Source organism: Coregonus lavaretus (genome assembly GCF_964263955.1).
Source record: "Coregonus lavaretus genome assembly, chromosome: 17".
Classification (NCBI taxonomy): Eukaryota; Metazoa; Chordata; class Actinopteri; order Salmoniformes; family Salmonidae; genus Coregonus; species Coregonus lavaretus.
In genome coordinates, this window is record NC_140004.1 from 27,730,061 (window position 1) to 27,755,256 (window position 25,196).

At 44.0% G+C, this 25,196-nt stretch overlaps 2 protein-coding genes across 2 annotated transcripts; both read left to right on the top strand.

Annotated features, from left to right (window-relative positions):
• The first annotated feature begins 1,656 nt into the window (after window positions 1–1,656).
• Window positions 1,657–14,751, top strand: LOC311144990 (DNA polymerase kappa-like). The gene is made up of 15 exons (XM_084181200.1): window positions 1,657–1,752; window positions 1,940–2,088; window positions 2,307–2,426; window positions 2,554–2,706; window positions 4,158–4,289; window positions 4,413–4,569; window positions 5,158–5,376; window positions 5,606–5,730; window positions 5,877–6,043; window positions 6,167–6,199; window positions 9,035–9,131; window positions 9,991–10,162; window positions 10,368–11,645; window positions 12,225–12,273; window positions 12,599–14,751. The coding sequence occupies exons 2-15, from the start codon at window positions 1,960–1,962 to the stop codon at window positions 12,681–12,683; spliced, it is 2,916 nt and encodes a 971-aa protein (XP_084037326.1). The 5' UTR covers window positions 1,657–1,752; window positions 1,940–1,959; the 3' UTR covers window positions 12,684–14,751.
• A 22-nt stretch (window positions 14,752–14,773) lies between these two features.
• On the top strand, window positions 14,774–23,589 carry LOC311144991 (uncharacterized protein). Its single transcript, XM_084181201.1, has 15 exons — window positions 14,774–15,433; window positions 17,949–18,049; window positions 18,209–18,307; window positions 18,461–18,559; window positions 18,792–18,896; window positions 19,023–19,127; window positions 19,254–19,352; window positions 19,578–19,676; window positions 19,840–19,938; window positions 20,094–20,192; window positions 20,474–20,572; window positions 20,684–20,779; window positions 21,313–21,514; window positions 23,101–23,232; window positions 23,330–23,589. The coding sequence occupies exons 1-15, from the start codon at window positions 15,268–15,270 to the stop codon at window positions 23,383–23,385; spliced, it is 1,656 nt and encodes a 551-aa protein (XP_084037327.1). The 5' UTR covers window positions 14,774–15,267; the 3' UTR covers window positions 23,386–23,589.
• Window positions 23,590–25,196: the final 1,607 nt, after the last annotated feature.

A 25,196-nucleotide genomic window follows, 5' to 3' on the forward strand; every position in this document is an offset into this window, starting at 1 on the left:
TCGGCGCATGTGCGCTACATCCAGAGGGGTTCTTGCTGAATGTATGAAGATTGTGACAGCCGGTTAAATGGCGTCCCTAGACAAGGCAATACCTAGATGTATGTCTGGAGAAGTGCAGTACTATCATAAGCAGAGTTATACTTGGAATACGGAGGAGGAATGGAGGGAAAAAGAGAGAGAGGGAGGAAGAGGGTGAGCTTTAGTCAGTTAAAAATGGCGGGAAAAAGGGAGATGGTTTGTTAAATAAGAATGATAGTGTAAGCAGAGTGAGTTGAAGACAGGAGGAGAAATGGAAGTGAATGAGGGCGAAGTATCAGAGGCGGTAGGTGTGGTGAAGTTCTTGGAGCCCGAGGTTTGCACCAAGGGTCAGGATAAAGATGAGTCTGTGACAGTAGGAGTGAAGTTTTTGAAAAAAGTGTTTCCTTGCCTTTTGGCTGATCCATTTGTGGTTTCAGGGTGGGTGAAAACAGAGTTGGGTGCTGTGGAATCGGTGAGAGTAACCAGAAATAGTCTAGTGTGTTTCTGCTGGTAAGAGGGAGCAGGCGCTCCATGTTAAACGAATGGGGGCAAGAGATATGAAGTGTTTTGCTCTCAAGAAAAGGGTGCCATTGAAAGGCGTGATTACTGGGGTAGCGGTAAATGTGAAAGCTCACCAACTGAAGGGGAAGATTCCCAGTGTTTGTGATGCTCGTCGTTTGGTGCTACGCACAGGGTGGCGTGAGTGGTGAAGAGTCATTGTCTGTTCTTTTGAGTTTTGATGTTGAGTCTTTGCCCGACAAAGTGATGTTAGGATATATAAGTTATCCGGTATGAGCTTTTGTGCAGAATACATTACGTTGTTATGGGCATGTGGCACCAGTGTGTAGGAGGGGGGTTCCTAGGTGTGAGAAGTGTGCAGAAGGGCATGAGACAAAGGAATGTGTAGCATTGGGGAAAGTAGTGGTATGTGTTAATTGCCCATGGGGCTGGGGATCCGAAATGTCCGGTGCGAGAGAGGCAGGTTGAGGTTTCCAGGGTTAGAGTAGTGCATAAGTTGTCATATGCTGAGGCAGTGAAGAAAGTAGAGGAAGATGGGTCAAGGGGGAGGGATCCTGAGAGGAATGGTGTGAGTAGTAGATCTGTACCAGTACAGAGGGATAAACCAACAAGTGATATATGTTTCAGTAAGATTGGATTTTTGGCATTTATAGCAATGGTTATCAACTGTACTGCAGGGATGGAACGTAAGTCGCAGAAAATAGAAGTAGTGGTGGCAGCTGCAGAGAGGTATTTGGGTGTGCGAGACTTGACATCAGAAGAGTTACAGGGTGTGTTAAGTGGTGGTGTACGATCCTTTCAGGCTGTTGGCCTGAAGTAGGAATAAATAGATTTAAATAGTGTATGGTAGTTATTATTATTATTATTATTATTATTATTGTAATTTTTGTTTTAAAAAATTGTGAGTGTAGTGTTAGATAGTAGGGTATTTGTTGTATTTTTAATTTTTTTAAGCAAAGTATAAGGGAGTTATACTCCAGTGTAGCAACTGTAAGTCGCTCTGGATAAGAGCGTCTGCTAAATGACTAAACTGAAAATGTAGTAGGTGGCGGTAATGCAACATTTACTGGATGCCAACCGTGGTTAAACCTCATCGAAGAAGAATGCACCTCCCGTCCTGCCCCATAATGACGTGACTAGCATGCGGAAGCAAATTCAAACCTCAGGAGTGAAGACCGAAGACAGGAATCATCGGCAAAGAAGATACTTATAACGGTAAAGTAAACAAACAAAATGTTATTTGTTCTTGGCATTGATAGTTGGAAACTTGCTTCATACGTTACTAGCTGATTAACATATTTTTAACCAAATGTTATTAAGGAATACATGTTGTGCTAGCTAGCTTGCTAACTTAGCTACCGTAATTATTCTTGCTTGGTTTAACTTTATGTATTTAATGCAGGGTCTCACTTGAGGTGAAGGATGGAGACTAGGGGGACTTCCTCCAGTGGGGAGGGCGTCCTCTCCAGAATGGCCCTCAACGACAACAAGGCAGGAATGGAGGGCCTTGACAGGGACAAGATCAACAAGATAATCATGAAGTCCTCCAAGGTACCACGTTGAGAACTTCTGTCTTTGTATCCAAACACCCAAACTAACACTCGCCTAGACTCTGAGTCAATACCCTAGTTAGCTACCTTACTATAATGTAATGGCACCGGAACTGACAAACCCACTTGTGTTGAGGCCCAGTGGGTTCTCTTCTCACAGTGTAACATGGCCAGTTACTGGAGGTCATCAGCCTCTGTATTTACCTTCCTCTCCTACAGGGTTCCAGGTTCTATGAGAACGAGATGAAGAAGGAACAGCAGGTGAACCAGCGCATTGAGAGGATGATGCTGCAGAAAGCACATATCACTGAGCAACAGCTGAGCAAAGCACAAACACAGGTACAGTGCAGGCGGGCTCTATACACACACATAGGTATTATGCGACCTCTGACACACAGATACAGTAAGTGTATTTAGGTGTTATAATTTGATTGAAGCTCTGTCGCCTCTGAACGTATTGTTGCAGGTGGAGAAGATGACCTTTGACCTGGAGAGGGTTCGTGACCTGAGCCATGTCATTGTGCATGTGGACATGGATGCCTTCTACGCTGCGGTGGAGACGAGAGACTGTCCTGACCTGAAGGACAAACCCATGGCCGTGGGCTCTATGAGCATGCTGGTGAGATTCTATACAGGACTGTTCATTTGCTAGCAATGTACACTACATGGCCTAAAGTATGTGGACACCCCTTCATATTAGAGGATTCGGCTATTTCAGCCACACCCGTTGCTGACAGGTGTATAAAATCGAGCACACAGCCATGCAATCTCCATAGACAAACATTGGATGTAGAATGGCCCGTACTGAAGAGCTCAGTGACTTTCAACGTGGCACCATCATAGGATGCCACCTTTCCAACAAGTCAGTTCATCACATTTCTGCCCTGCTAGAGCTGCCCTGGTCAACTGTAAGTGTTGTTATTGTGAAGTGAAAACGTCTAGGAGCAACAACGGCTCAGTCACAAAGTGGTAGGCCACACAAGTTCACAGAACGGGGCCGCTGAGTGCTGAAGCGCATAGCGCATAAAAATCGTCTGTCCTCGGTTGCAACACTCACTACCAAGTTCCAAATTGCCTCTGGAAGCAACATCAGCACAAAAAACGTTAGTCGGGAGCTTCATGAAATGTGTTTCCATGGCCGAGCAGCCGCACACAAGCCTAATATCACCATGCGCAATGCCAAGTGTTGGCTGGAGTGGTGTCAAGCTCGCCGCCATTGGACTCTGGAGTGATGAATCACGCTTCACCATCTGGCAGTCTGACAGACGAATCTGGGTTTGGTGAATGTTACCTTCCCCAATGCATAGTGCCAACTGTAACGTTTGGTGGAGGAGGAATAATGGTCTGGGGCTGTTTTTCATGGTTCGAGCTAGGCCCCTTAGTTCCAGTGAAGGGAAATGTTAACGCTACAGCAAACAGTGACATTCTAGACGATTCTGTGCTTCTAACTTTGTGGCAACAGTTTGGGGAAGGCCCTTTCCTGTTTCAGCATGACAATGTCCCCATGCACAAAGTGAGATTCATACAGAAATGGTTTGTTGAGATCGGACACCTTTGGGATGAATTGGAACGCTGACTGCGAGCCAGGCCTAATCGCCCAACAACAGTTCCCGACCTCACTAATGCTCTTGTGGCTGAATGAAAGCAAGTCCCCGCAGCAATGTTCCAACATCTAGTGGAAAGCTTTCCCAGAAGAGTGGAGGCTGTTATTGCAGCAAAGGGGGGACCAACTCCATATTAATGCCCGTGATTTTGGAATGAGATGTTTGACGAGCAGGTGTCCACATACTTTTGGCCATGTAATGTATAATTATATATTATTATATAGTTCGTGATACCAAATGTCTCCAGTTATGTGATGTCAAAATAAGAAAGCCAAGCCTGTTGATTTTGTCGTCCTCACTACCCAGAGGGAGGTTCATATCTGCCGATCTTTCACGTATCAACTGGTTTATGGTCTTTTATCTGGATCTGAAAAATGTCCCGTTATTGCACTACAACAATTATCTCATATTGAGCCCCAGGTTATGTATCTCTACAACTTGTATCTGTTTTATCCACTCTCCTCAGACAACTTCCAACTACCATGCCAGGAAGTTTGGGGTCCGTGCCGCCATGCCTGGCTTCATCGCAAAGAAGCTCTGCCCAAACCTGGTTATTGTTCCAACCAACTTTGACAAATACAGAGCAGTGAGCGCTGAAGTAAGGATATGACACACACACACACACACACACACACACACAGTGTTTCAGTGGCCAGTGAGGCTTTTACTATATGTATAAATCCTCCCCAAACAGACATGTGTCATCCTATTCCTCTGCTAGGTCCGGGAGATCTTTGCAGACTATGACCCTCACTTTCTGCCCATGAGTCTGGACGAGGCGTACCTGGACATCAGTGAGCACCTGGAGCAGAGGAGGGTCTGGCCAGAGGCCCTGCGTACCCACCGTCTCCGGACCAAAAACACTGGGACAGCTACAGGTACATCTGTGTCAGTGCTAGGTCAGGAGTCGGTGTCTAAATACAGTGGATTACTGTGTAATAAATGTGTTATGGTCATTTGTTACGCTGTTGGATTTCTTTTTTAAACCCGTTTTGCAGTTATAGGTTACATACTGTGATAAAGTTGTCATTTGTAAGACAACTTTGAGAGTAGACTAAGTAGTTTAGATGTGATGTAAAGGCAAGGAAAGGTTATATGGTAGATATAACAAAAGGAAAGAGGGTTATTAAGAACTTAATAGCATAAGCCTCATGCAATTCTTCCTTTATTTTCTGCCGGACAGAGAAAGTACATTTGAAGGGATTACATTTACATTACATTTTAGTCATTTAGCATACGCTCTTATCCAGAGCGACTTAGTTAGTGAGTGCATAATTTTTTTTCTCCATAGAATTATGTATGTGTATTCCCTCTCTCTTTCTCTTATCTAGTTCACTTTTGCCACCTGTCAAGCATAACGAGTGACAAGGGGAGTAGAAGATAAGAGACATGGACACACAGCTGTGAATCATCTCTCATTATCTCACACCTTCTCTTGCTCTCGCTCTCTCTCGCTCTCTCTCTAGTTGATGAGCAGGGTGATGGCCAACAGGAGACGGTAGAGGGTCTGTCTCCTGTCCTGTTTGAGGACAGCCCTAGCTCCTCCTCCTCCTGCCCCTTTCTGCAGGATGCTCTTGGGGGCGGGGCTGGGGGAGACGTGGTGGTGTTTGGGACCTGTGCCGAGGAGGCGGTGAGAGAGATGCGCTTCCGCATCGAGCAGAAAACCTCACTAACTGCCAGCGCAGGTGAGAGAGACGCTGTGTGTTCATGTTCCTCGGAGGACACATTGTCCAGGGCCCATAGGGAATAGGGTGCCTTTTGGGACAGAGCTGAGGGTTACATAGTTGTGAAAATATCTCAGGGAATATTTGATATGTTACTATCCTAGTGTAACTTCATCATCCTATTCTGTATGTAGTCACATCAAGCATGTAACACATTTGCCATGGGTCTTTTTATTGGTTGTTCTTCTAGGCATTGCCCCAAACATGATGCTGGCCAAGGTGTGTAGTGATAAGAACAAACCCAACGGCCAGTACAGACTCCCCTCTAACCGACAAGCTGTCATGGTATTCATACAGGACCTGCCAGTCCGGAAGGTAGGCTGCTGTACACCTAACCTCAACCCCAAACCTAGACAGCCTATCTTAAGAGATGCTTACTCTAGGAGATTGTTTATGGACCATGTTGCTAGCTGATGGCCTACAAATAAAGATTAGTAAAGGGTGGTCTTTTGGTGTGCCAGGTATCAGGCATTGGGAAGGTGACAGAGAAGATGCTGGGAGCTCTAGGTATCACCAGCTGTGTCCATCTTGGCCAGGAGATGTCGCTGCTGGCCTTGCTGTTCTCTGAGACATCCTGGCACCACTTCCTCCACATCTCCCTGGGCTTGGGCTCCACACACATCGAGAGGTGCTGGCCGGGCAGGCAGAGGGGGGTGGGCAGGGCAGAGAGGGGCAGCTATACAGAAGATGAATCCTTAAAATGAGTTGAAGTCATCTGACTGAGTCTGTCTGTTTTTGTCTTTACTTACAGAGAAGGAGAGAGAAAAAGCATGAGCACAGAGAGGTAGTTATTTTCCTTTTCTGGCAACATACAGTGAGCTCCAAAAGTATTTGGACAGTGACACATTTTTTGTTGTTTTGGCTCTGTACTCAAGCACATAGGATTTGAAATTACAATGCCTATGAGGTTAAAGTACAGACTCAGCTTTAATTTGAGGTTTTTATAACCATATTAGATGAACCGTTAGAATTTACAGAACTTTTTGTACATAGTCTCCCCATTTTAGGGAACCAAAAGTATTTAGACAAATTCACTTATGTGTATTAAAGTAGTCAAAGGTTTAGTATTTTGTTCCATATTCCTAGCATGTAATGACTACATCAAGCTTGTGATTCTACAAACTTGTTGGATGCCGTTGCAGTTTGTTTTGGTTGTGTTTCAGATTATTTTGTGCCGAATAGAAATGAATGGTAAATAATTTGTCATTTTGGAGTCACTTTTATTCTAAAAAGACTAGAACACTTGTTTCTGAAGACTTCTAGATTAATGTGGATGCTACCATGATTATGGATCATAATGAATGAATCGTGAATAATGATGAGTGAGAAAGTTAGAGGCTCAAAGATCATATCCCCAAGACCTCTCATCATTATCAATAACGTGAGGTTAGCCATTTTGGGTGGGTATGATATTTATGACTCTAACTTTCTCACTCATCAATACATTATTTACCATTAATTTCTATTTGGCACAAAATAATCTGAAACGCAAGCAAAACAAACTGTAAATACATCCAACAAGTTTGTAGAGTCACAAGCTTCATGTAGTCATTGCGTGCTAGGAATATGGGACCAAATGCTAAACTTTTGACTACTTCAATACGCAAGTTAATTTGTCCAAATACCTTTTGGTTCCCTAAAATGGGTTGCCTGGCTACCCAGACTCCTTGCTCTGGCCAAACGCTACGCCACGCCCACGGACGTTAGTTACTTCTCCGCAATGAGTCTGGATCTGAGTACCTCCCTAACCCTTTTTAATTATTTTTTTCACCTTTATTTAACCAGGTAGGCCAGTTGAGAACAAGTTCTCATTTACAACTGCGACCTGGCCAAGATAAAGCAAAGCAGTGCGATTTAAAAACAACAACACAGAGTTACATATGGGGTAAAACAAAACATAAAGTCAAAAATACCACAGAAAATATATATACAGTGTGTGTGCAAATGTAGCAAGTTATGGAGGTAAGGCAATAAATAGGCCATAGTGCAAAATAATTACAATTAGTATTAACACTGGAATGATAGATGTGCAAGAGATGATGTGCAAATAGAGATACTGGGGTGCAAATGAGCAAAATAAATAACAATATGGGGATGAGGTAATTGAGTGGGCTAATTTCAGAAGGGCTGTGTACGGGTGCAGTGATAGGTAAGGTGCTCTGACAACTGATGCTTAAAGTTAGTGAGGGAGATAAGTGTCTCCAGCTTCAGAGATTTTTGCAGTTCGTTCAGGTCATTGGCAGCAGAGAACTGGAAGGAATGGCGGCCAAAGGAGGTGTTGGCTTTGGGGATGACCAGTGAGATATACCTGCTGGAGTGCATACTACGGGTGGGTGTTGCTATGGTGACCAATGAGCTAAGATAAGGCGGAGATTTGCCTAGCAGTGATTTATAGATGGCCTGGAGCCAGTGGGTTTGGCGACGAATATGTAGTGAGGACCAGCCAACAAGAGCATACAGGTCACAGTGGTGGGTAGTATATGGGGCTTTGGTGACAAAACGGATGGCACTGTGATAGACTACATCCAATTTGCTGAGTAGAGTGTTGGAGGCTATTTTGTAAATGACATCGCCGAAGTCAAGGATCGGTAGAATAGTCAGTTTTACGAGGGCATGTTTGGCAGCATGAGTGAAGGAGGCTTTGTTGCGAAATAGGAAGCCGATTCTAGATTTAACTTTGGATTGGAGATGCTTAATGTGAGTCTGGAAGGAGAGTTTACGGTCTAACCAGGCACCTAGGTATTTGTAGATGTCCACATACTCTAGGTCAGACCCGTCGAGAGTAGTGATTCTAGTCGGGTGGGCGGGTGCCAGCAGCGTTCAATTGAAGAGCATGCATTTACTTTTACTAGTGTTTAAGAGCAGTTGGAGGCTACGGAAGGAGTGTTGTATGGCATTGAAGCTCGTTTGGAGGTTTGTTAACACAGTGTCCAATGAAGGACCAGATGTATACAAAATGGTGTCGTCTGCGTAGAGGTGGATCTGAGAGTCACCAGCAGCAAGAGCGACATCATTGATATACACAGAGAAAATAGTTCACCGAATGCTAACACATTCGGGGCCGTCTGATTGGTCCAGAAACCGATGGGTTGAGCCAGAACACACGTGTGTAAAGTGGTGGTTTTAAAATTAGTCATTGGCTTTGATACTCTGATTGGTTAGAGATTATCCAATTGCTGACTTTGTTTTGTACAACACCCCTCGTGCCCCTCAATCGACTTCAATGATGGCAGTCTCAGACTATAGTATGTAGCGAACGACAGACTAGCGGAAGAATTTGGTGTGAGTCGTCAAGCTATAAAATGGGGGGACAATGTACAAAAGGTACTGTAATTTCTAAACGTTCATGTAAGCTTGCGAGATCAGGTGGCTTGCTAGGCTACCGATATGGATGAAAATACCCTTAAATTAAGCTGACAGTCTGCACTTTAACCTCATAGTCATTGTTTCATTTGAAATCCAAAGTGCTGGAGTTCAGAGACAAAATAACAAAAAATGTAACTTTCCAAATACTTTTGGAGCTCACTGTAAATGTGAAATAAATAGGTAAATAATGGAACATACTGTAAAACTCTCCCGACATCCAACATGTTTCTCTATCTCCTTCATTCTCTGGTAGGACATTTGGAGAGATGAGTGCATTAGAGGAGCAGTTCTCTCTGTGCAGGCAGCTGTGTCAAGACCTGGCTCAGGACCTGCAGAAGGAGGATCTCAAGGTACTCTACAGCAGTGGTTTTCAAACCTCTCCTCGGGGATCCCCAGACGTTTCACAATTGTGTTGTAGCCCTTAACTAGCTCACCTGTTTCACCTATTCAAAGGCTTGATGATTAGTTGACAAGTTGAATCAGTTGTGCTAGCTGTGGAATAGTTCAAATACATGGAACAACTGGGGGTCCCATAGGAGAGGATTGAAAAGTACAGCTCAGTTCATTACAGTACACTTTTAGTAATAGTACAGGTCATTACTAGAATAGAGGGCAGTTGTGTAGCACATTTATCCTCCTTGCTTAGAGTATATTTTCTTAAACACAAATTCACTGTCTGATAGCCTCTTGTATTCATAGTACATTTTTAAAAAATCAAACAACGATTCCCTAGTATTTGGCTTTTTGTGGCTATTGTGTGAAATGCAGAACCGTTCGACAGTACATGGAACTGTTTGCTATGGCCAGTGTTAGTATTCAGCACCATTGTGATGTGTTGGCTCCCAGAATCAATCTGTCTCTAAGAAGCATCTCACACAATTACTAGAGCGTCTGGTCCCATCCCAATCAATAGAGAGAGCTGCCTTGGCACAGCCATCACCCCCTGGCTGAGCCCTAATGTTCTTTTGATACCTGGAGGAAATGGAGAGCCATTATGGAGACTACCAGTGACTAGTGTGAGCCTCAGCCTGCCTAGGGAATAGGCTGCTTGGGGATGATCATCACGCTCCTAGGAAAATGCCTTTGACCCTTCTTCACTTAGTGTCATCTATCAGTCAAATCAATGTCTGTTTTGTCCTTTGACTCCTTCCCCAGGTCCAACCAGATGTGTCCTGTAATTCACCATGTCATTGCTCTGTGTTCTTCCAGGGCAAGACAGTGACGTTAAAGCTGAAAAATGTTAACTTTGAGGTGAAAACCAGAGCGTGGACGTTGCCGTGTGCCGTTGCTACGACTGACGAGCTCTTTGCTGTCGCTAAGGACTTGCTGAAGACTGAGATCGACAACGTCAGCCCCCAGCCACTGAGACTGAGGCTCATGGGTAATCTTAGTTTACCTTCTCTCACTGGTTTAAATGTGGTGTACCATTGGCAAAAAATACTTAATATCATCTCTCATATATGTTGTATATACCAGTAATATATTAAGTACCTTCTACTGATTCTGTTATTAATTAGTATCTTTGAACTTGAAACTTTATTAAAACAATTCAATGCAGTTTTAAGTCAACCCTTGCGTGTCTGCAGGCGTTCGAGTTTCCAGCTTCGTCAGTGCTGATGACAAGAAACCCCTGCAGAAGAGCATTGTGGGATTTCTTCAGCAAGGCGGGGCTGACTCCAGTAGCCCTTCCCAGATGTCCTCCCATAAGCCTGTGAAAGAACATCAACCTAAGCCTCCAGGCCAGACCCAGCCCTTTCCCTGCCCTTTCCTGTTACAGCAGAGCCAGGGGCAGGAGGATCACCCCTGGGTACCCAGCTGGGGAGGAGTGGAGGTGGGGAGGACTGGGGAGCAGCAGCAGTCCTTCTTCCAGAGAGCTCACACCCAGAGGCTGCGGCTGCAAGCTGAGAGAGCGGACCCATCAGAGGATGGAAAGTGGAACGGTTTAGAGACCAGACTGGGCCCAACCTCATCGGCCACCAACCCCAAAGAGAGACACCCACAGACACCCACTCAGAAGAATCCAAATACATCAGCAGAGACACACTTCTCTATGAGTGCATTCACAGCTTCTGACAACATGATACATGCACCTACAGCCAACACCACAGAGGCCCATGTGTCTACTTCATCGTGCTGGTCCACAGAGTCAGGGACAGGTAGTCTGACCTGCCCTGTATGCTTCAGGGAGGTGAACACCACAGACCTGACAGTCTTCAACAGACACATTGACCAGTGTCTCAGTGGGGTTCCTATGGAGCATAACATTCACACAGACACAGAACTAGAGCGAGGCTCCAGTGTCTGTGAGGAGGAGGTGGAGAAAGAGAGGGAGGAGGAGGTTGAGAAAGAGATGGCTGAAGAAGGAAGGAGGTGGGAGGAGGGGGTGATTGAGAAAGGTAGGGACCCACTCAGTATGTGCATGTTGGACTCATTGGGCCTTCGATTGGACTCTAGTGCAGGTGATCATACAGGACTACTTCTGTATGAGACTAGTACAACTAATATTTCACTGAACACTGTGGGCCTGAACCCTGTCTGCCTTAACACTTGTCCAAATGGAGGTGTATCTATACCTAGAGGTACAGACCCTAACATCCTGAAGGGTTCATCTCAAAGTGACTCTCGTGTTCGTCCGTTGTCCCCCGGTGGCCCTCGGCCAATGGCTACGCCGAAGCCTGAGTCACATGACCCCAGAGACCCCGCCCTCACCTGCCCGGTGTGTCAGGTGACACAGGACACCGATGACCTCACCCTCTTTAACCAACACGTTGACCTCTGTCTAAACCAGGAAATCCTGCATGAGCTTGGAGGACTGGCGTCTGTGGACCGCACCACCCACAATGCAACACCTGCTGCCCACAAAGGTCAGTGTTTCAGAGATGTTTTATTTACTGACATTGTCATTAAAATAGGTCAGGAACTTTCCCACCCTGTTTTCAATGCGTTTCCAATGCCAGTCTCATACACATTGTTTGCATGGGTCCTGTTTCTGCCTCTGTTTTTACTCAAGATGTAATCCAGGAGATTGTAAATTGAGGTTGAGGATATTTTCTTCTAAGAAATAGTGAAACTGTCCTAGTCTAAGGGTGAAATTAGAATAATTAGTTTGGCCACTGTGAGGCGAGTGGGCCTCTGTCTCTCTCAGTGACAGTGGTATTGTGGGGGCTGTGTATTGATTCCCTTTGAGAGAGAGAGAAGACATCTCATTTCACCCTGTGGGGCCTCCCCTGCCCTGCTCACTGCCACTGGTAAATCACTTCTTCACCCATTCAATCCTGACAATGGAAAGACGGTCTCTTCCAGTTTCCTCTTAACTATCTTGCCTGGGAGATTGCAGTCTTTATAGCTTTGAAAATAACACAAATGACTTAATATCTTGTCGGACCTAGACAGTTGTCATTCTTTTTTGTCAATGGTTTTTCCTGTTTTTTTCCCCTCCACAGAGAGAGAGCAGCCCCTGCAGAGAGCGCCACAGAAAGGCAAGAGCAAAAGGTGAGACTACATCTCCTTACACATCTCTGACTGGATGTATCCATCAGAGATTGGAGTGTCACTAAGAGAGAAGGAGAGAGAGAATTGATTAGATGTACCCATCGTTACTGACTCATGGTGTTAGCAACACCCTAGCTTTGAATTGATCAATTAACGTTGTCAATTGACTTGAAAGTCAGCACATTCACAATGGACTTAAGTAAACACAAATGTTGTGTGGTAGATTAAAACATTGACCAGAAGTTGACAAGGTTTCAGATACTGGTGCAGACAGAGAGAATCGTGCAGTAAAATGTGCTGTGTTTTGTTCTGGCTACTCTTCCAGGAGAGGCTCGTCTCCCCAGCCCCCCTCTAAGAAGGCCAAAGCCCTGGGCCCAGCTCGGAACACCATCGACAAGTTCTTTAGGTGACACACCTTAGGTGACAACACACACAAAGACCCAGAGGATCCTGAGTAGGACATCTTATTCTCAGACGGTGATGAAGACTGACTGTTACCTGGATCTCAGGTGAATGGAGTGCTGGTGACCTCACTAGAAACCATGCCTACCTACCTAGTACTTCTTGGATTGCCGGGCATTTGGATTACTTACTCAAGCATTGAAGATGCACTTTTTTCTTTCAATAATGTTTTTTTTAATGTATTTTGTGCATTCTTTAACGTCATAATGGTCATAAGTCATAAAAAATTGCTTGATTTATTTATTATACTGCTATACTTTATCATGTACTACCTGCTGCTAAATGAGGGGACTCTGTGTTTTTGTGTCTTGTGTTTTGCACTATTTTAAATGTAAAGAAGAATAAGCATTGATTAGAGTTGGTCCGACCACAACAGCCTTTTAACAAGAAGCACAATGAATGTGAAGAATAGTGGTTTGAATAGAATAACTAAACAGAATGAGATTACATTTTTTAAATACACTGAACAAAAATATAAAGTGTTGGTCTGCACGAAAAGCTTATTTCTCTCAACATTTGTGCACAGATTTGTTTACATCCCTGTTAGTGAGCATTTCTCCTTTACCATGATAATCCATCCACCTGACAGGTGTGGCATATCTAGAAGCTGAACAGCATGATTATTACACAGGTGCACCTGTGCTGGGGACAATAAAAGGCCACTCTAAAATGTGAAGTTTTTTCACACAACACAATGCCACAGATGTCTCAAGTTTTGATGGAGCATGCAATTGGCATGCTGACTGCAGGAATGTCCACCAGAGCTGTTGCCAGAGAATTGAATGTTAATTTATCTACCATAAGCCTCCTCCAACGTCGTTTTAGAGAATTTGGCAGTACGTCCAACCGGCATCACCACCGCAGACCACATGTAACCACACCAGCCCAGGACCTGCACATCTGGCTTCTTCACCTGTGGGATCGTCTGAGACCAGCAACCCGGACAGCTGATGAAACTGGGTTTGCACAACCAAAGAATTTCTGCATAAACTGTCAGAAACCGTCTCAGGGAAGCTCATCTGCATGCTCGTCGTCCTCACCAGGGTCTTGACCTGACTGCAGTTCAGAGTCGTAACTGACTTCAGTAAGCAAATGCTGACCTTCGATGGCCCTTGGCACGTTGGAGAAGTGTGCTGTTCATGGATGAATCCCGGTTTCAACTGCACCGGGCAGATGGCAGACGGTGTGTATGGCGTCATGTGGGCGAGCGGTTTGCTGATGTCAACGTTGTGAACAGAGTGCCCCATGATGGACAACAAACACAATTGCATTTTATCAATGGCAATTTGAATGTGCAGAGATACCGTGACGAGATCCTGAGGCCCATTTTTGTGCCATTCATCCAATGCTATCACCTCATGTTTCAGCGTGAAAATGCACGGCCCCATGTCTCAAGGATCTGTTCACAATTCCTGGAAGCTGAAAATGTCCCAGTTCTTCTATGGCCTGCATACTCACCAGACATGTCACCCATTGAGCATGTTTGGGATGCCCTGGATCAACGTGTAGGACAGCGTGTTCCAGTTCCCGCCATTATCCAGCAACTTCGCACAGTCATTGAAGAGGAGTGGGACAACAGCTTGATCAACTCTATGTGAAGGAAATGTGTCGCGCTGCATGAGGCAAATGGTGGTCACACCAGATACTGACTGATTTTCTGATTCACGCCCCTACCTTTAAAAAAAAAAGGTATCTGTGATGAACAGGTGCATATGTATTCCCAGTCATGTGAAATCCATAGATTAGGGCCTAATGAATTTATTTAAATTGACTGATTTCCTTATGTACTGTAACTCAGTAAAATCTTTGAAATTGTTGCATGTTGAGTTTTATATTTTTGTTCAGTGTATTTAAGTTTTGCATAACTTAAATATCTAAATTGTTTTGTAAGATTGTATTTAAATGTGCATTTAGTATTTAAGATGGAGCAATGTTCTTGTGGAAACAAAGTTACGACCACATTGTAAATTTGCTGAATGAACTGAGTTGGCAATCAATTATTCTCCTCGTTAAACTTGGTAAAGTCTGTGTCAACATTGATGAGCATTTAATGTGTGCAGTACAAATCCATTTAAACACACCTAAGGCCTCAACTACTTTTGTAGTTTTGATTGGAGCTTAGATTCATAATAATAGTATACTGAACATATAGGAGCTCAATAGTCAAATAAACATGAATCTGCACTCATACAGCTCACTACTCCAGGCTTAGAGTGTAGGTAAGGCCATGCAGGTGTTATTATGCACTCACTTTGACCAGAAGCGAGTCCGTGAAGGGTGTGGGCTTCTAGAGTAAACAGAGGTCAGCCTTCCAGCCCTGGGAATGTACATACACTGCTCCATTTCCACACCACTTTGTATTCCTTATGCAGTAAGAGCCTCAGTATCTGCTTCAGTGAAAAGGACCTGTTCCTGACCAGACTTTCTGCATTCATTCAGTAATGCTACGTGGTTGTTTGGCAAGACAAGTGTAAAGCAGAGACAGACTGGGATCCAGCCCAGGCTACAGGGAGAAGTCACCAGATATTCACCATGGAGAGAAGGTCCTTGAAGGAGAGGATGGGGGCGCAGCTGAGGAAGGAGCTGAACCTGAGCACAAACACACACAAAAACACAAAAAAAGCAGTCACGGGATTCACTGACTTTATACAGAACAAGGAGACGGAGCAGACCAACAGCTACGATAACGAAGAGATGTGTGAGTACCAGGTGTGTGCATGTGCATGTGTGTCTGTGTCCTTGTGCATGTAAATGGTTTAGTGACTGACAGCCCTGTTTAGATTTTTTTAAATTTTGTGATCAAAAACATCAGATGTTTTATTCTGTCAGTGTCAACATAACTTGAGTAAACACTGAACATTTTTACAAAAAACACATTTACTTGAAATACAGTGTAGATTCAAAGTTTGGTAACAGAATGAGTGTTTGTGCTGTTTGTGCCATCTGCACTGTTCTTCAAGTAAAATGTGTTTTTGTACAATTCTAAGTGGAAATTGTTGTATGGTTTGTTTAGCTTTGCAATCATTGGTTTTTGTTTGACATGCTTTTTAAAGTGAGAAATCGGAGTCTCAGCATCACTCTTTTACCGTGGAATTGCCTAAGGTCAAATTTAACAGAAAGAATAATAGCCTGAGGCAACAGAGACTTACTTCTGCCCTGTTTGACAGGATCATCAATTGTGTTCTTGTAATTATGGTATCAAATGTTGAGAAACATTGGTGAATATTAATTCAATGCTACAGTGAGGGAAAAAGTATTTGATCCCCTGCTGATTTTGTACGTTTGCCCACTGACAAAGAAATGATTAGTCTATAATTTTAATGGTAGGTTTATTTGAACAGTGAGAGACAGAATAACATTTAAAAAATCCAGAAAAACGCATGTCAAAAATGTTATAAATTGATTTGCATTTTAATGAGGGAAATAAGTATTTGACCCCTCTGCAAAACATGACTTAGTACTTGGTGGCAAAACCCTTGTTGGCAATCACAGAGGTCAGACGTTTCTTGTAGTTGGTCACCAGGAGGGATTTTGTCCCACTCCTCTTTGCAGATCTTCTCCAAGTCATTAAGGTTTCGAGGCTGACGTTTGGCAACTTGAACCTTCAGCTCCCTCCACAGATTTTCTATGGGATTAAGGTCTGGAGACTGGCTAGGCCACTCCAGGACCTTAATGTGCTTCTTCTTGAGCCACTCCTTTGTTGCCTTGGCCGTGTGTTTTGGGTCATTGTCATGCTGGAATACCCATCCACGACCCATTTTCAATGCCCTGGCTGAGGGAAGGAGGTTCTCACCCAAGATTTGACGGTACATGGCCCTGTCCATCGTCCCTTTGATGCGGTGAAGTTGTCCTGTCCCCTTAGCAGAAAAACACCTCCAAAGCATAATGTTTCCATCTCCATATTTGATGGTGGGGATGGTGTTCTTGGGGTCATAGGCAGCATTCCTCCTCCTCCAAACACGGCGAGTTGAGTTGATGCCAAAGAGCTCGATTTTGGTCTCATCTGACCACAACACTTTCACCCAGTTCTCCTCTGAATCATTCAGATGTTCATTGGCAAACTTCAGACGGGCATGTATATGTGCTTACTTGAGCAGGGGGACCTTGCGGGCGCTGCAGGATTTCAGTCCTTCACGGCGTAGTGTGTTACCAATTGTTTTCTTGGTGACTATGGTCCCAGCTGCCTTGAAATCATTGACAAGATCCTCCCGTGTAGTTCTGGGCTGATTCCTCACCGTTCTCATGATCATTGCAACTCCACGAGGTGAGATCTTGCATGGAGCCCCAGGCCGAGGGAGATTGACAGTTCTTTTATGTTTCTTCCATTTGCGAATAATCGCACCAACTGTTGTCACCTTCTCACCAAGCTGCTTGGCGATGGTCTTGTAGCCCATTCCAGCCTTGTGTAGGTCTACAATCCTGTCCCTGACATCCTAGGAGAGCTCTTTGGTCTTGGCCATGGTGGAGAGTTTGGAATCTGATTGATTGATTGCTTCTGTGGACAGGTGTCTTTTATACAGGTAACAAGCTGAGATTAGGAGCACTCCCTTTAAGAGTGTGCTCCTAATCTCAGCTTGTTACCTGTATAAAAGACACCTGGGAGCCAGAAATCTTTCTGATTTGAGAGGGGGTCAAATACTTATTTCCCTCATTAAAATGCAAATCAATTTATAACATTTTTGACATGCGTTTTTCTTGATTTTTTTGTTGTTAACAGTGTCTCACTGTTCAAATAAACCTACCATTAAAATTATAGACTGATCATTTCTTTGTCAGTGGGCAAACGTACAAAATCAGCAGGGGATCAAATACTTTTTTCCCTCACTGTAGCAAATTCTTCCATAGACCAAAGCAAGCAATGAATATCCTTATCCTCTCAATTATAATGGCTGTGCATGGATTCTGTTGTGATAATATACTGTAGAAATGATAATGCTCTTGACCAAATCCCTGATCATTCCTATGGTTGAATCCATGTTGGAAAACCTTAGGCATGTTAGGCTTACCCTGAATCTGTCATGGGTAATGGTTTGACTGGATGTGAACACCCAGTGTGCAAAGAGCTGTGTTTGTATAGGCCACACACACACCTTAACAATTCCACCCTCATACTAGTCATAATAACTCAAATTTCACACACCCATTTTCTCAGAAGAAAAACATGATGTCTTACTTGTTGTGAAGCACCTTGTGTGTCTGTTGTGTGTTTGCAGTGCTGGAGCTAGAGAAGGATTATATTGAAGCAGCGAAGATAAATGATGTACAGACCATGAAGCTTCTGGGGAGGGCAGTCAAGGTCGACGCAAAGAACTTGGTGAGTCAGTCCTCATATCCATAAGAACATCTTCTCCACACTGCAGTTAGTGGGACTACAGGAAACGATCAGATACTATTGCTGTTACTTTTTTATTAGAGCCATGTATTCTGTTCTGTGTCACTTGTTAGAATAACTTGTCCCATGCGTTGACCCTAGCATGATCGCACTGCCCTGCACTATGCAGTTGCTGGAAAAAACATAGAGGCCGTCCAAGTCCTCCTTCAGCGCAGAGCAAATATCAATCAAGAGGACAAGGTAGGAAGACACAACACTTTTCCAGTGTTACTGATGGTGACATTTAAAGCTTGTCCTCTTCAACAAACACTCAGACGTGGAGAGAATGGTCATGGTTTGTCAAAATTAAACTATTTCTCTCTCCCCCTGTCTCTTTCATACATACTCACACAGCATGGAGTGACAGCCATCCACCTGGCTGCCTGGTTTGGGAGTCTGCCCATCCTGAAGTTGCTTGTGCAGGGTGGTGCTGACCAGAAGGTTGAGAATGCGGTAGGGAACCTCTGTTTAAAAACATCTTCCTATTCACGAAGGCCTTGAATGTGTCTCAGAAATCCCTTTCCTCGTCCTGCTGCTCAGACCTAAGCTGTTCTCTGACATCTCAGCCATCTGGGATATAAATTACAATAATCAACCATCAAGCCAATTTCTCCATAACCATTGGAGAATCCAATATGTCAAGTTGTCATGTATGGAGATGGTGAGTTGTATTCTCTCTTCTCAGCTGGGAATGAACATCATGCACTGTGCTGCCATCAACAACCACACTGACATAATGACATTCATTATCTACGACCTGAGGATGAAAGAGCTGGACAAAGAGGACCTGGTAACTACATATACATACAGTATCAGTAACCATTGCATCCATTTCAAATATTGATTGGGCTGCCTTAGTTCAATAAGCTGAGCCTTTTTCTTCCTGTCCTCCCATCCCCCACCCTTTCTCTCTCAGTCTGGACACAGGGCGTTTGCGTTGGCAGCAGAGCATGGCTCTGTGGAGATGCTGCAGATGTTGATGGAGGAGGCATACAATATGGCCACCATGGAGGAAGACCAGGTGTGTCTATGTATTACACCGTTAAGAGGCTGTATGAGTGTTCCACTGTTTCTTCCTCTATTTCCCCTTCCTGTTCACTGTGTTTCTCTCCCTTCCTCCTGCTTTTCCTCTTCCTCTAAATGCTAGAATGGGGACACACCTCTGCACTTGGCTGCCAGCAATGGCCACTTGGACGTTGTCCAGATACTGCTGGAGAGCTTTGATACTCGCGATGAAGTCAATACGGTAGAGTCCCACTGTAAACGCTGTCTGGAGCTGTTTGATTCTGATGAAGGCCATTGAAGGCCGAAACTTTCATATTTTAACCTTACTTAAATAAAACAAATAATATTTCATGGTGAGCGAGTGTTGCGCCTTTTCTTTTTCAATGGAGCTGTTTGCTCAATGGCTACACCTTGCAGTAGCTGCTTTAGGTCAATGGCTGATAAATGACTGACGTATTCATGGCAGGCTGGGGAGACGGCTCTGTACCTGGCTGCTGGTGCCGCCCATGAGGACTGTGTACAGGCTCTGTTGGAGGCAGGCTGTGACCCAAACATTGTCACCATGGTACGCCTGCAAAGACAAACCACACACTCCAACTATTCACTAAAATGGTCACCACCAGGCATAGTTACTAAATCACATCCAGTTTATTCTACTTCAGTACTTTGCCTACTAATAGACTCCTAGACATCTCTATTCAATGGGAACCGCTCCTCTCCCCTCTTAGGACCAAAGCAGTGCTCTACACCCTGTCTCAGAGAAGGGCCACACATCGTTGGTGAGACTCCTCATAGAGAACTCGGCCCAGGTGGACTTACAAAACCAGGTGAGAGAGTGAGCATAGTGAACTGGTACTACGTCTTGGTCAACCATGAATAAAGCCAACCTGTTATCTGTGTAATTACTCAGTAGTCCGTAGTATGACCTGACATCAGAGAGTTTCTATATAATGGTCCATTTTGGTTGTGTCTCTATTGGCAGCACCTCCAGGCTCCTCTCTACCTGGCAGTGAAGAACTGTCACATCCCTGTCATCCACACACTGCTGGAGGCTGGCTGCAACGTCAACGTCACTGATCACGTATGTACAACACGTGCACTCAGTCCACTTGTAAAAGAGTGCACTCAGTCCACATCAATGTTATAATTAATTAGTTGCGTCCCAAATGGCACCCTATTCTCTGCATAGTGCACTACTTTTCCGAGAGTCCCAGGCCCTGTCAAAAGTAGTGCACTATGTAGGAATAGGGTGCCATTTGGGACAGAGACATTGTAATGGTTGAAGTTATGGGTTTGGTAATCTGACCATAGATCTGTGGTTAAGGGCAACTTATACCTTGAGCTCCTGTCTGTCCTCCTCAGAGGTCCCAGACTGTCCTGCATGTAGCCGCAGAGCTGGCCAGAGTGGACATTGTTGAGATGCTTCTGAAAGCTGGGATGGACCTGGCCCTCCAGGACAAGGTGAAACATGGACACCAAGAACGATGATCTAACCATGAATTGGCTCATTTGACCCCTCTCCTCTTCACGACAACTTCCCACTCAACACACAACTGTTTCTGTTTTGAGCAGCAGGGTAAAACAGCACTGGGTGTGGCAGCCCGAGCAGACGAGGTCATCATCGTGGACATGATCATCAAGGCAGAGAGATATTTGACATGGAGGAGGGTAATGTTAACAGAGGACCACAATGGAAATAACTAACTTCATTGTGTGTTTGTTTTTCCTCTATAGTTGTAGAACGAATGTAGAACGTGTAGCCTACTGTTATGTGAGAGACCTCCCTATAAGTGATATAGCTGTACTGTATGTGTATGATCAAATGCAGTAAATTCAATCAATCAATGAGACTAATACGTTGCTGAAGTCATCTGCTAATCAATTTACTGGAGCTGGAAATCAATGATTACATTCATCACAGATTATTAATTTCCTAAAGTCACAACTCCAGATGAATCCCTGTAATACCATTAACGCTGGCGGTGGGAAAATGATTTATGGACCTGAAATGCTTGACATCCAATTTCAGTGTCAATTTGATTTAGCGTATCTTCCAACCCTACCTGACAGTCAAAACAAGTGGCTCTGGCATTCAATAAGCATGGGCCTGCGTGTGCTTATCTCTGGACACTCACTGCTCTGTGCTCTCAGTTTGTGAAGCTTGTCCTTTCTCAGGTGACTAGATGTGATTACCCTTCCAGGCCAACACTGAGCTTAATGAGAACCTTCACAGCCAGACTCCGCTGACGTTTAAATTAGACCACCGTGCAGAGAGCAAACAGATCCGTGGCACGGCCTGGCATCTGGCCTACCGCCTGCTGAAGCCGGGCGACTGGAAGAGGCTGGCACTGCACTGGCACTTCACTGAGCAGCAGGTGGCTGCCATCGAGGAGCAGTGGACAGGTGACACACACAACACCTTTTGCTCACACTGTAGCCCAGGGGATAATCATTCACAGGAATATCAATTGAAACTCAATTTATTATCAATACCAAGTATAAAGATAAAATATTTCAATTTCTTCACTCTGCCGTCCGACTCATCCCAAACCATCTCAATTGGGTTGAGGTCGGGGGATTGTGGAGGCCAGGTCATCTGATGCAGCACTCTATCACTCTCCTTCTTGGTAAAATAGCCCTTACACAGCCTGGAGGTGTGTTGGGTCATTGTCCTGTTGAAAAGCAAATTATAGTCCCACTAAGCCCAAACCAGATGTGATGGCGTATCGCTGCAGAATGCTGTGGTAGCCATGCTGGTTAAGTGTGCCTTGAATTCTAAATAAATCACAGACAGTGTCACCAGCAAAGCACCCCCACACCATAACACCTCCTCCATGCTTTACGGTGGGAACTACACATGCGGAGATCATCCGTTCACCCACACCGCGTCTCACGAAGACACGGTGGTTGGAACCAAAAATTTCCAATTTGGACTCCAGGCCAAAGGACACATTTCCACAAGTCTAATGTCAATTTCTTGTGTTTCTTGACCCAAGCAGGTCTCTTCTTCTTATTGGTGTCCTTTAGTAGTGGTTTCTTTGCAGCAATTCGACCATGAAGGCCTGATTCACGCAGTCTCCTCTGAATAGTTGATGTTGAGATGTGTCTGTTACTTGAACTCTGTGAAGCATTTATTTGGGCTGCAATCTGAGTTGCAGTTAACTCTAATGAACTTATCCACTGCAGCAGAGGTAACTCTGGGTCTTCCTTTCCTGTGGCGGTCCTCATGAGAGCCAGTTTCATCATAGCGCTTGATGGTTTTTGCGTCTGCACTTGAAGAAACGTTCAACGTTCTTGAAATGTTCCGTATTGACTGACCTTCATGTCTTAAAGTAATGATGGACTGTCGTTTCTCTTTGCTTATTTGAGCTGTTCTTGCCATAATATGGACTTGGTCTTTTACCAAATATGTGTATTTTCTGTATACCACCCCTACCTTGTCACAACACAACTGATTGGCTCAAACGCATTAAGAAGGAAAGAAATTCCACAAATTAACTTTTAACAAGACACACCTGTTAATTGAAATCCATTCCAGGTGACTACCTTATGAAGCTGGTTGAGAGAATGTCATGAGTGAGCAAAGCTGTCATCAAGGCAAAAGGGTGGCTATTTGAAGAATCTCAAATATAAAATATATTTAGATTTGTTTAACACTTTTTTGGTTACTACATGATTCCATGTGTGTTATTTCATAGTTTTGATGTCTTCACTATTATTCTAAAATGTAGAAAATAGTCAAAATAAAGAAAAACTCTTGAATGAGTAGGTATTCTTAAACCTTTGACCGGTGGTGTAGGTAAAAGAGGGATTCTGTTTTATTGATTCTGTACTCATTTGCCATTGTTCCAAAAACAAGCCACTTGGGTGACATTACCAAGGAAAGCCTTAACTACACTAAATTAGTAATTTAAGCCTTATTTTACCAGGTAAGTGGACTCAGAACATATTCTAATTCAATGTGTTTGCTCTGTGTGTGTGTGTTTTAGGGCAGCAGAGCTACCAGGAACATGGGAACAGGATGCTGTTGATCTGGCTTCATGGGGTAGAGTTGGCCCAGAGGAGTCCTGCTAAAGAGCTCTACCAGGGTCTGCTTGCCATAGGCAACAAGACCGTAGCAGGTATGGGGTGTCCATGACCCTTACCGCATAGGAAAATATAACATTTATGTTGAAGTCATAACGGCAAATTACAGATGGGTGTTTTGTTGTTTTCCAGATAAAATACGACTGGACATAGAGGAAGGAGACGTGAAGAAATGCATCCTTTCATAAATGACATGGACATGTACGGGCACGCGTTCAGTCAACAACATAATTTTCCAAAGCAGAGCATTTGTGTAGTTATTTTTCAATGGATCTTCAGTAGTACACATTTCAGTAGTACACATTTCACTACCGGCCGTGGTGACTCCTTGCTGTCCCCAGTCCGCCTGGCCTTGCTGCTATTCCAGTTTAAACTGTTCTGCCTGCGGTTATGGAACCCCTACCTGTCCCAGACCTGCTGTTTTAAACTCTAATGATCGGCTATGAAAAGCCAACTGAGATTTATTCCTGATTATTATTTGACCATGCTTGTCACTTATGAACATTTTTGAACATCTTGGCATGGTTCTGTTATAATCTCCACCCGGCACAGCCAGAAGAGGACTGGCCACCCCTCATAGCCTGGTTCCTCTCTAGGTTTCTTCCTAGGTTTTGCCTTTCTAGGGAGTTTTTCCTAGCCACCGTGCTTCTACACCTGCATTACTAGCTGTTTGGGGTTTTAGGCTGGGTTTCTGTACAGCACTTCGAGATATTAGCTGATGTAAGAAGGGCTATATAAAATAAAATTGATTGATTGATTTATACATAGAGAAATTGTTTATTATTCTATGAGCACATTTGCCTCCAATTCATGTTTTATTCAGGTTCCATCATTCCAGCAATTTACATTAAGAGTTTATAGTGCAGACTGTGGCCAAAACATAAACATATGGCTTTGATACAGTCCTGAAAACTTGAACACAGGTGTTGTTCTCCACACATCATCAACACAAAATAATGTAAAATGTAATATCACATAAAACAGTCAGACTTTCCATAATTTAAAAACAAATAAAAATAAACCAAATATAAAAACAGTTGTCATTCACAATTTGAGAGGTAAAACTACTAGTGAAAGTCATCAAATGCTCTTTAAATAACAAGATGGTTATATCAGTCGCCATTCTCCTTTCCATTCCAGAGTGTTAGAAATATCAGATTTATTGAATGCATTTGAAAAATTATTTTCTCTAATCCTAAACGTAGTTCTCACAGAAATGGTTCAGGTCCTTCATAGTACCCTCATAAGTGTGTGTGAGAGAGGTGTAGCATATGTCTAAAATATTTGGGAATATTCAAATGTGCAGGTGTATCAGCTTGACTAAGTCATGCATGGGAAGACTACGTCTATTTCAAATCAAATCAAATCAAATTGTATTGGTCACATGCGCCGAATACAACAGGTGCAGACATTACAGTGAAATGCTTACTTACAGCCCTTAACCAACAGTGCATTTATTTTTAACAAAAAAAGTAAAAATAAAACAACAACAAAAAAAGAGCAGAAGTAAAATAAAATAACAGTAGGGAGGCTATATATACAGGGGGGTACCGGTGCAGAGTCAATGTGCGGGGGCACCGGCTAGTTGAGGTAGTTGAAGTAATATGTACATGTGGGTAGAGTTAAAGTGACTATGCATAAATAATTAACAGAGTAGCAGCAGCGTAAAAAGGATGGGGTGGGGGGGCAGTGCAAATAGTCCGGGTAGCCATGATTAGCTGTTCAGGAGTCTTATGGCTTGGGGGTAGAAGCTGTTGAGAAGTCTTTTGGACCTAGACTTGGCACTCCGGTACCGCTTGCCGTGCGGTAGCAGAGAGAACACTCTATGACTAGGGTGGCTGGAGTCTTTGACAATTTTGAGGGCCTTCCTCTGACACCGCCTGGTATAGAGGTCCTGGATGGCAGGAAGATTGGCCCCAGTGATGTACTGAGCCGTACGCACTACTCTCTGTAGTGCCTTGCGGTCGGAGGCCAAGCAGTTGCCATACCAGGCGGTGAT